The sequence below is a fragment of the Corapipo altera genome, unplaced genomic scaffold (genome assembly GCF_003945725.1).
Source record: "Corapipo altera isolate COAL_440 unplaced genomic scaffold, ASM394572v1 78, whole genome shotgun sequence".
Taxonomy (NCBI): Eukaryota; Metazoa; Chordata; class Aves; order Passeriformes; family Pipridae; genus Corapipo; species Corapipo altera.
Window position 1 is genome coordinate 6,032,648 of NW_020884904.1, and position 11,958 is coordinate 6,044,605.

Genomic DNA, 11,958 nt, shown 5'->3' on the forward strand with positions numbered 1-11,958 from the left:
AAATATGTTTCCCCCCCACCTCCTCCTTCTTGTTATCTTCTCTTCCTCCCATTTTCTTTCCTTTACAACAGGAATTAAGCACCCTGTGCTGTCAAAAGGTACAATTTCCTGTCTCCCAACCAGCTTCAGGAGAAAAGGGCCCAAGAGAAAGACTTCAGGACACAAATACTCAGAGAAATTCACACCTTGTCCTCTGAACCTCATGGAAAACATGCTAATAATGTCTTGACTTCTTCTTGCTGCAGCAAAAGTGACTTTTGTGTAGTTTGGAGAGACAAAAAGGGTTGTGCTGTCAGGGAAATGGGAGATCATCATAGGACATCACATGTCTAAGAGCAGAACACCCCAAATGTCCAACAGATCCATAGGAGCTCAAGAGGACCCTTTCCTGTATCTCTACTGTAGGAAAGAAAGGAAAGTCCTCCCTTACATGGAGATTATGGTGAACTCTACAGAGCTGGCCAAAGCCATGCTGACAGCCTGTGTCATGAACATTGAATTCCTCTTACTGACAATGAGCTTGTACGCGTATACAGCAAAATCAGAAAGGATTCTCCAGACTCTGAATTCCTTAATGCTGGGTTTTGTACATAAGGGCTGAATTCTCAGCAAGAAAAAAAAAGCAACAGGAACACATTTCTTCAAACAGCCTAAGCTTCAGTGGGTAACACTGCAGTGGGAGGCTTTTAAAATCTGTTTATTTCACAGTTGCAGGAATTCCCCTATATAACCCTACTTCCAATAGGCTGCTTCTATTGCTGAGGTGCCAAAGCTTTCAGCACCCAGTTGCTGTCAAGAGGACTTACCAACATGATCCATTTTGGTCTTAGAAAGCTGATGAGTCTCAAAACTTGCTTTTATGCACCGGAGCACTCACGAGCCTACTGAGTGCTCGGGGAGGCACAACTGTGGGTTGGCACTCCCCCAGTAGAGCTCGGAGCTTTGATTCTCATCAGGTGACACCTATTACTTAACAGCAGTGTTCTGAGTCAAGTTCACTAGCAAACAAACATAATGAGAGGGATTGCTAAAGAGCCAAATAAAAGAGAAAACACAAAGCAGGAGATTTTGCTCTGAACATCCCACACCCTGATCACTCTGAATAAGCATAAGAAAAATTCCTTTTTAAAAAAACTGGCACTCAGAAACATCCTATTTATATATGTTTAAGAGAACTTATAATAATAATGATGATATCAGCTTCTACAGCAGAAGACTGCAGTGCCTTTCACACTGCTTGATGCATACTTGTTATATAGATGGCTAATCAGAGAGGTTTTGTTCTATTTAACGAGGAGCTTTGACTTCATCATCCTTTTGGTTGCAAATTCATAACTGTTATGAAAATCATACCTCTCTTCAGAAGAAGATGATCATATTCATTGTTATACACCGTTAGGTTTTTTGATAACAAATCAGTCTCTTGTATCACTTGTTTCACTTGGAATAATTTTTCCCCACAGATTTCTGTTTAAAGACATCCTAAGTTGAATAACAGATGATGGATCATGCTCACATAATATGAGATGCTCTGCTCCAGGTAACAGACCAGCTGTACTGCAAAAACATCAGAAGAAACTCTGTAGGGCGTGAGATAAGGCCCAGTACATGCACTACTTTCATTAAGATGAACAGAACACAGTTTGGGGAGGAATAGTATGACCTGCTGTGCACATGGGAGTTCCTCCCGAGTAAGGACTGTGGGACTGGGTCCTCGGACATAAAACATATTACGAAAATGTCACCATCTGTTTGAATCATTAGGATTTATCTATGATGAGCCTTTGGAAAGATAGTGTCATTAAGCTGAACTAAAAATGATTAAGGTCAGTTTTGCCTCTGTACATCACTTGGCAAGGTCTGTGGAATTTCTGATATATAAGGTTGATAGGTTAATCACTAAGAAAACAGATTACATGTTTATAACCACATGGAATATGGCCTAGATGAGAATTTAGACAGGGAGAAAATATCTACTCAGTGCTACCAGGAGAAGGCAGACATACACTTACCCATCAGATACTATGCCCTCAGCAATTTCACACACCAGCACAAACAAGAGGATAAAAGTCAGTATCCAGCGTAAATTGTGGCCAGGAAAATGAAGCCATGTGCTATGATGTATATGTACTTTGGAACTCTGACTTCCCCATCCTAGATGAGAAAAGAGAATCATGAAGAGCTTTCTTAACAACGAGGGTGACACACAAAGGTCCTGCATAAAAGAAAACCAAACCTAAACATACATGTAACAATCTAGTGTACCAACATCGACAGAGCTGTGTTGTTAAAAACACATGCATTTGAATATTTTCAGAACTGTGTTTACTCCACTTCATAGGGAATAATATCAACAATGCAGACAGGATACAGCCTTGAATTCCTATACTTTTGGCAACTTACTAACAAGTAATTACGTTGCACTAAACATTTTCCAAATATATTCACAGTTTAAAGAAACAGCAAATTAACATCTTGACAAATATGCACAAACAATAGAATAAACATACTACTTGGGTTTTTTTAAAATTCTTTTAAAAAGTTAAAAAAAAAAAAAGCACAAGTTAAGGTGTAAAGCAACTCATTCTCTTGATCTAGTTAAAAATTAACAACACTGAGAAATTCCAGACAAACACAGAGGACCCTCAGCAGCTCTTCAGCTGACCCCGTTTTAACAGTCGTGCTGGTTGTTATTCCCGCACCGGACCTTTTGTGATCCACAGCAGCGAGTGTTAAACCACGCAGCTCGTGCTGGGGCCCTTCGGGCCGGCCCAGACTGAGGAGAACGGGACCGAGAGCAGTGAGAGCCGCGTTTGCTGAACCACCGGGCCACCTACCGGCATCCCCGGGCTTGTGACACCAAATCTCACCCACCGCAGGTACCGCAGCCGCCGGGCAGCCCTCTTGGCCAGGACCCGTAATGAGGAGGGCTGCCCGGCGGCTATACCTCTGCAGTTATTACAGGGAGCATTGTTTGATAACGTAGGACTTACTCGCCAGGTTTTCCGGGGATTAATAGCACATTTATTTCTGCTTCCCGCGCTGCTCGTCAAAACCGGCAGGCAAATCCTGCGGTCTCCTCCAGCATCACCCATCTCTCCGCTGCCTGCGCAAGGGGGTTTCACCTGCGGGAGCCCCCTGGGCTGTCCCGCCGCGGAGAGCCCCGGCAGACAGAGATGGGCATCGCTGCCGGGGCGGAGAGCGAGCGGTGCGGGGGCAGAGGGGGAGAGGCGGGCAGAGGCGGCCGCCGGAGCATCCCGCAGCTCGCACCGCGTCCTATAACACCCTCCGCAGCCTTCAGCATCCCCGCACGGCACGGAGGGCAGGGCTAGGCCGGGGGACACCCTGCCAGGGGAGGCCAGGCAGGCGGGGGGAAACGCGGCAGCGCGGGGGGGGAAACCCGCGGCGAGCCAAAGCCAGGCGGGAGAACACGGCAAGGCAACACCGGGGGGGGGGGGGGGGGGTGGGGGGGGGCAGAAGGAAGGGGGGCCGGCAGAAGGAAAGGCACAGGCGGACAGGGTAAGGGAGACTCGCAGGCACCCACCGATGAAGAGGATGGGGAAGGTGATGAAGAGCAGGAAGACGTGCGGCACCACGTTGAGCGCGTCCACGAAGCAGCCGTTGTTGAGCACGCCGTGGTCCACGTTGTAGGCGGTGGAGTTGCCCTCGTCGCCGCAGAACGCCAGGGCCATGGCGGGACCCTGCGCGCAGCCCGGCGCCGCCTCCGCCCCGGCGCACATCAGGCGGGGCCGGCGCGGGTGCGCGGCCGAGGCTCTGCCCGCACCTGCCGGGAGCGGCACCGGCCCGGCCCGGGCACCGCGATCCGCTCCCCGCCCCGCCCCCCGCACTCCGCCCCGCCCCGGCACCGCCCCCGCCCCCCCCGAGGGGTCGGGAAAAGCCCCGAGCGGGGGAAGGTGAGGGAACGCCCGGCAGGGAGGGAGCCGGGACATCCCTTCCCCGACACGGAGCGAACGCCCCGTGACAGCCCTCGGTACCCCAGAGCAACAAACCCGGTGTTCCGGGGCTCTCGGAATCGAGTGTTTCATGCATTGTTAATATGACAGAATATAAAAAAATACCCCACTAAATTAGTGATGACTATAGGCTACAGGAAGTGTATTCTTTCAGCCTTGTCAGCTTCATGCTTTTTTCTCCGCTATGATGAAGATATTATTAGATTAAGTCGTGTATTCAGCCATACTCTCTCCTCAAAGGAGGCTTCTACATCATATCCTAAACAGCTGTTATGTTCGTTCCTTACCTTTTTTTACCCCTAATGCGTTCAAGCTTTTTTCTGTTCTCCACCAACACTTCCACAATCTGTGGAAATCTGACCTTTAATTTGAGTGGGTTCCATGTCACTCCCTAAGCATTTTTATGTACGTCAAAGTAATCTATAAATCAAACTTTTCAAACCTTTTTTACTTGAGTGGAAGTTAGGCTCAGCTGAGCTAAAGCTGAACAAGAGGTCTACCCAAATATCTCTCTGCTAGGGGATGATACTGGAAAGTAAAACTTGACGTGCATCAGAAGTCTGCACTTCCCAGCACTACCTGTGTCAAAGCCTGAGATTCAAATATCTCTGGTGTGTAGCCATGAAATACTCAACAGATTCATAACCAAATCCTTTCCCTTGGAGCTCCTTTCATTCCTAGTCACATTTTTCCATTGCTTTGCTGTGTACTTCATACAACTTGCCACATCTTACAAACAGAAATGCAAACAAATAATGCCCATATATCAAGGCTTCACTCTTCAAAATATGAAAGCTACAAGTTGGCTGAATGCCTCTAAGGGAAATGACCCCATGAATAAAAAATTTCTTTGTTCTTCCTTCAACATAACAGAGCACATTCAATTTCTAGGACAGACAGCTCCACTAATAGACCTGAAAATTATGTTTGTCATGCTGCTTTTATTGATCTTGCTGTTGGATAGGAGCAAAGAAAAAGCAATTCTCTGCATGCATCATATTATTTCCTATATATGGTCTTTTGGAACTATAGCAGTGCAGTTAAGAATAAAAATCAAAAGACAAACCCCAAGCCAAATCCTGTGTATATGTATTCTCAATGTGAAAGTTACACCCACACTGAAAAGACTACAATTATTTTAAGTTTTGGACAGAATCCAGCATTCATCTGAACTTCTGGTCAAGATCATCTCTGTTATCCTAATACTTATTTAATAAACAGTATGAGCAGTTTGCATGAAGATACTTTAAAAATAATTTATATTTTACTATTTCCTGAGGCCCCAAGTGACACTAGGGCTCTGTGCTACAGAAGAACAAAGAGCAACAAAGAACACTTGACAGTTTACACTCTAGAGACTGAAATCATGGTAAAGATTTGGGGGAGGAATCATCATCACCTTCACTGTGGCCACAGAAATGAACACAGAAATTTAAGTTTGCCCAACGTCTCCAACGGAGTACAAGAACTGAGCTCACATTCCCAACATCTGCATGTTCTCTGAACCTTTTAGACCATCTTCCTTTATTACAAGGTGTCAATCACAATTTTTTTTAAAATATGTATCTCAAACAACAAAACATCAGGCAACTCCATAATTTTGAATTTGAAATTTGTCTTCCAGTGGTTTTCAAATGCAGCCCGGATTACCTAGTTAACATGGTGGTTTCAAATTAATGGTCTCAGCCCAAATCCTAGGACAGATCTGCACCCATCACAGAGCTAAATTTGAGTCAGAAATGTATTGGCAACCTGAACATAAAATGATGGATTAAATGGGGAAGTGTCTTGGATTACAATTAACTACTTAATGAAATACTGAAAAAAACCCACACTAACAGAAATCAAAACAGTTGGTAAACTGAAAATGGTAAGCTGAGCATTCATAGCGATAACTGACGCACACACACACAAACTCTTTAAATAAATCACTTCCAATAACAATGCCCCAATTTTGTCCCTGCTGTAACAGTGAAAATGGGTGCCAAATGTGGACAAATACTGGTTTTCCTCACTAGAGCAGCAAACGATGATTTCTTTTTCACTGGCAAAACGTGAAACATCTATTTTGTGACTTTACAAAATAATGATAAAGTATAGTTGGATCATTTTATGTAAAGCTTAGATGTGATTGCCTGTGGTGTCAAAGGACTGAACCTCCTTACCCAGTCTACCTCTGCTAGTCCTGTGGGCTTTGGAGCAGATCACAGGGGAATAGTTTCTTTCTCAAAGCTGCGATTTTGTGAAGCTTTGTGAGAGCAGAATCGCTTCTCAAAGTACAGAAAAGGCAAAGAAAATACGAAACCAACAGGTAGACAGCCACGTTCATCTGCATATTCCAATGCAACCTAATTTTTCACAAAAGTTCCTTTAGATCTTGTTTCCCTCACTGTTTTCTGACTATTTCCGTATCACAAAAAGTCAGCTTCCTTCTTCATTATTTCAGTATTTCTGTTAGAAATGAGACATCAGGTTAGATTCTGGCAGCCACTAGCACATTCAGTAAGTGACTGGATTATTTGATTATTTAAAATTGATTTCCAAAGAGACAAGGGCAATATTTTTAATTCAAGGAAATTAATTTAAGGAAAAATCTCTTTTCATGCTTGCCTTGGAATTTGATTTTGTCTATAGGATGCAGGCAGGTTTTTATTTTGTAGTGAAGCACTGACGCTTCAGAATTTGAAACCTGATAGTTGTTTTCAACTGATATTCATTTATCTGGAAGCTTTCATTTTTATTTTCTATCTTTGTAATTTGTTTCTTGCTCCTCTTATTCAGCTGCTTTGCACTGACTTCTCTTTCTCATTAATGCTATGTAGGGGAAGTGGTCTCTCCCTAAAAATCCTATTTTGCTACTGGATCACTCTGCTGCAGCTTTTGGCTTGTGTTCGCATTTAGAAACACAGATACAAAAAAATCCCCACAAAACTTTTGAAAGTTCTTATGTTCAGCTACAGCCCATATTCAAAGTTAGATGGTTAGGCATATAAATTTAGGCATCAAGCTGGAAAATTAAATCATTAGTGAGACCAATTATAAACAGGAAATCTTAATCAGAAAAAAAACAGTAATAAAGCAAATTCTCATTGTGATTTAGAATTTGCTAAACAAGATGCACTGATCTATGACTTTTGGTTCCTATTAAACTCTGCTTTGGAGGTAGAGAGGAAGGAAACTACCAATCCGTTTCAAAAACACATTGGGAAAGGCTGAAACAAAAAAAATTGGACAAAATCACCTCCAGAGAAAACCGTTGTTTTATTCCTGTGGAACAAAGAACTCCATTTGATAGTTTAATAGAAGATATCATTTAACAAAGACAATTAATTTTCTTTGCGAAAATAGTCTAAGGTAAAATGCTACTATTAAAATTAGTGCAATAAGCATAACCATAGAATCCTAGAATGGTTGGGGTTGGAAGGAGCCTTAAAGATCATCTCATTCCAACCCCACTGCCATGGGTAAAGACCCCTTCCAGCAGACCAAGTTGCTTGGAGCACTATCCAACCCGGCCTTGAATGCTTCCAGGGATGGGGCATGTACAGCTTCTCTGGGCAGCCTGTTCCAGTGTCTCTCCACCCTCTGAGAGAAGAATTTCTTCCTGGTATCTAAACTAAAATTGCTCTCTTTCAGTTTAATAATAGTACAGAGATTCACAGAAATAGCTGTTTTTCTGTAAATAAACCTTATTAATTTTTAATTGCTATCCCTCACTAAAAATGAAGCAAGAACTTATGAGTAAGCAGATCTATCTTAAAGAGGAAACAAAATACAAACTCTTTGTTGGACAATCATCTTTAGGCAAACATTCAGATAAGTGTTTTAGATTGGAACAACTTATCTTTTAAGTGTGTGCCGCAAAGTTCAGGCATCTTGTGGCTTCAGCTACATACACGAGCTCTATCATTAAGTCATTTTATGAAGCACATTTTCCAACACCCAATATAACATTCAGGAAATCATTCTTGCTTTGAACTAGCTCCTCAGTTTAATACTGCTTCCCAGTTCAACAGGGCCAGAGCAGTGCTAACTCGGCAATGCCACATGGCACCTGAAACCTGGGGAAAAAGCTGGCTTTTCTCTTTGCTCACTCTCCTTTGAAGTGTTAAACACTCATACATTTGGGGCTACCTGGCAAAACTCATGGTGAATCACCTGAAGTCCTGCAGGCTGTTTCCCTTACCAGCCTGACCTAAGGAGAGGCTTGATGCTCCCCTGCCCTCCTGCATCATCAGAATTCTTCTCAACAGCTAAGACAGTACTCTCCAGGTACAGTGCTTTCCTTAAGTGGCAGAACTCTGCATCTTGCTCTCACTAGGCAGAGGAGTCACTGTTGCATTGATCAGTTCTCTCTCCTCTGGACATCCACTTATCACTGCGAAAGAAAAGCCAGCTTTTCGGTGAAAGGTTTGCTTTTCCTCTTAACCTGCCTGTGTATTTACTCCACCTACAGCTCTGATTCATCCTGTACATATTTTTGAAGGTAATTTATTACCCCAGCTGCAGTTAGCTTGGTTGGTGCTCAACACTTGAATATATTTTGAGCTGAGAAATGCTGAGGCAAAAAAGCAGCATTACCGTTTTGAAAAATCAGTCCTAAACCAACCTTCTATTCACTCCTGACAATCCTTGTACACAGATGTACTTTTACAATCTCTGCATGATCTCACTGATCACATCATACCTTAGTTTATTTTCCAGTATCTAAACGCTTAGTGTTTTGAGTACTCCCTGTGTAGTACTTGTAGTACAACTGTTGTGTTCTCCTTAGGAGAATGAGTTGAGCTCTGTGAACTAACTCATGTCCATAAACAGCTCCTGGCTGGCTCCAGTGTGGTATTCTTAAGCAAATGTTATTTTCGTTACTGATTCAGTTAAGCACTGATATGCTGCTTGCCTTGTTATATGGGCTCTTGTATATAAAAGATTATTTTGCCTGTTTATACTAAAATATACACACACATTAACAAATAACCATAACAAATAACATAACCAGCATTAATTTCCAAAAGATTACAGAGCTAAAAAGTCACTGGCCTTTCCAGGAACCCTTCCAAAACCCAGAAATTAGTCTGAAAACTAAGATTTGAATTGTCTGTTGAAGGTCATTAGAAACAAAACAAAGATATCTCTCTTTTTCAGAATAGAAAATGGTTTTCTGTTCAGGCACACAGAGAGTTTTAGTTAGTTGATTTGTTTATTGACCACCTGGGAACAGTTTCAGGCTATCTTCAATTTATCCAGTGGGTAAAATCAACACATCAATTAGAGAGAAACAAAGCTATCAATTCAAACTCGGATTTGGAATGTATTTATCTTGTGCTGCTATTTGACAAAATTATACAGAATATTAGTAAAAAGAGTGTCACAGTTTAATGAGGTTTTGCTCTACGTTTTTTCTTCTATTTTTTTTTTTTTTAATAGGATGCAATGTTGCATTTATTCTAGCTCTTAAAACAATGACCAAAAATCATATTATGGATTAAAAAAAAAATCATGAGTATGCACAAAGAGTTTGTTCCTGCATAACCAATAATATTTATTCCCTATTGTGATTTATCATATAACTAGTTAATTGTCAAAGGTCTATTTCAGGAGGCTTTCCTCTTGAGTTCAGCCCACATGCAGACTACATTTGGGATTTTCAGATGCTCAAGGGAGCTAAAACAATCAACATCTGTACAAAATATACAGAAAATTAATTTAATAGCTTAGTAATTGAACTTGTAGCCAGTAATATTTTTTTTCCTATTTTTTTCCTACTTTGCACAATGCTTTTAACCTGAAGCTTATTTTCTCTTGGAGTAGTAGAGTGTTGGTTTTTGTACAGCAAAGTGCTGTACCTGGCTTTTAGGTGTGGAAGCTTTACATGAAATTGTCTGTGACACTATCACCTGGACGCAGTAATTCCTGAGTGTCCTCAGTTATGGCAGATGTTCATAGCCTCAGCCTTCAAACCAGACAAAGATCCTCTGCTCTGGCTAAGTATTCTTTATACTGTCAGTATTCAGGAGGAATCAAGTAGCTTTTGTAAAAGGGCAAAAATAGAAGAGGTAGCTCTACAACTCTCTCCAGTACTGAAACTTGGAAGTATTCTTTGCTCTGTATAGCAAAAGAAAAATATATTTTGAATGTTAAGTGTCTATAGATTTGTATAGAAAAGTTACAAATTTGTAACAAGAATAAATAAGATAAACTGAGTACCAAACCTTCAAATCAGTGTGCAGTATAAACCCCCCTTAACCTGGGCAAAATAATGCAGCATCAAGACAGCTAAAACTATTTGCAAGTTTGGGTCACATTTAATTGGTGGTTTTAGCCAAAGAAAGGAGGGAAAATACAGGGGCAACTGACAGTGTCAGTTGTGTTAGAACACAGAAAACAGGCTTTGCTGAGGCAGGCCAGCCCACCAGGCTCTGAACAACAAGTAGTTCGTCCTTAGGATTCAGGGTCATAGAGTCTCTCAGGTGTTCAAACTAATGCCACAGGTCCTTCACACTGTGAATAACACAGAGGAATCACCTCCTAAACTGATTGTGCCCTAGTATTTGTACTAATATCTACTCTTAAAACTATGAATTCCTTAAGGGGCTGAAATAACGGCTGAGTGCGAGTAGTGAATATTCAGGTTAGTTTTAATATGTTATACAGTGCATTTACAAGGAGTCTTTTTTAAGAGTGAATGACAGAAACAAGGCCTTTGTACAGCTAAGCATCCCTCTAAATTTAGTGTGCTGGAGAATGCATTGAAAATAACTGAGAGATTAATCTCCAGCAGCATTTAAAATAAAATACTACACTTATCAGAAGTTCTGGCTCACCAGGGATGTCCCAGTTGACTGGAAGTTAGCCAATGTGACACTCATCTAAAAGAAGGTCAGGAAGGAAGATCCAGGGAACTACAGGCCTGTCAGCCTGATGTCAGTACCCAAGAAGGTCATGGAGCAGATCATCCCTGAGTGCCATCATGTGGCATGTACAGTACAACCAGGGGATCAGGCCCAGCCATCGTGAGTTTAGGAAAAGCAGGTCCTGCTTGACCCATCTCATCTCCTCTATGACAAGGTGACCCAGTTAGTGGACAAGGGAAAGGGTGTGGATGTTGTCTACCTAGACTTCAGTAAAGCCTTTGACAGTATTTTCTGTAGCATTCTCTTGGAGAAGCTGTCTTCCCATTGAGTGGACAGCAGAACTCTTCACCATTTAAAAAAACAGCTGGATGGCAGAGCCCAAAGAGTGGTGGTGGATGAGTTACATCCAGGTGGCAGCTGGCCACTAGTGGTGTCCTCCAGGGCTGTTTTCCAGCCATGTTTAATTTCTTTATCAATGGTCTGGATGAGGGGATCAAAGGCACTCTCACTAAGTTTGCAGACCCCACGAAGCTGAGTGGGGAGTGTTGATCAGTTGGAGGGTAGGAAGGCTCTCCAGAGGGATCTGGACAGGCTGGGTTGATGGGCTGAGGCCAATTGGATGAGGTTCAACAAGGCCAAGTGTTGGGTCCTACCCTTGGGTCTCAATAACCCTGAGCAGTGCTACAGGCTTGGGGCAGAATGGCTGGAAAGCTGCTCAGCGGAAAAGGACCTGGGGAGGCTGGTTCACAGCAGCTGAACATGAACCTGCAGTGTGCCCAGGTGGCCAAGAATGCCAATGGCATCTTGTTCTGTATCTGCAATAGTGTGGCCAGCAGGACCAGAGCAGTGATTGTCCCCCTGTACTCAGCAAGTCCTGTGTCCAGTTCTGGGCCACTCACAACAACATTGAGGTGCTGGAGTGAGTCCAGAGAAGGGCAATAGAACTGCTGAAGGGTCTGGAGCACAAGTCTGCTGAGGACCAGATGAGGGAGCTGGGGGTGTTTAGCCTGGAAAAAAGCAGGATCAGGGGAAACCTCATTGCTCTCTACAAATACCTAAAAGGAGATTGTAGCAAGGTGGGGGTCAGTCTCTTCTGCCAAGTAACAAGTTAGAGGATGAGAGAAAGTGAC

The 11,958-nt window shown here is 42.7% G+C and overlaps 1 protein-coding gene across 1 annotated transcript in view; it reads right to left on the reverse strand.

The window, feature by feature from the left end:
- Window positions 1–3,796, reverse strand: part of ABCC8 (ATP binding cassette subfamily C member 8) — a 79,715-nt gene extending 75,919 nt beyond the window's left edge. Inside the window, exons 1-2 of the mRNA XM_027651290.1 lie at window positions 3,545–3,796; window positions 2,013–2,154 (exon numbers count right to left, since the gene is read on the reverse strand). Coding sequence (XP_027507091.1) covers window positions 2,013–2,154; window positions 3,545–3,740 — 338 coding nt within the window. The 5' untranslated portion in view covers window positions 3,741–3,796. The remainder of the gene's footprint in view (window positions 1–2,012; window positions 2,155–3,544) is intronic.
- Window positions 3,797–11,958: the final 8,162 nt, after the last annotated feature.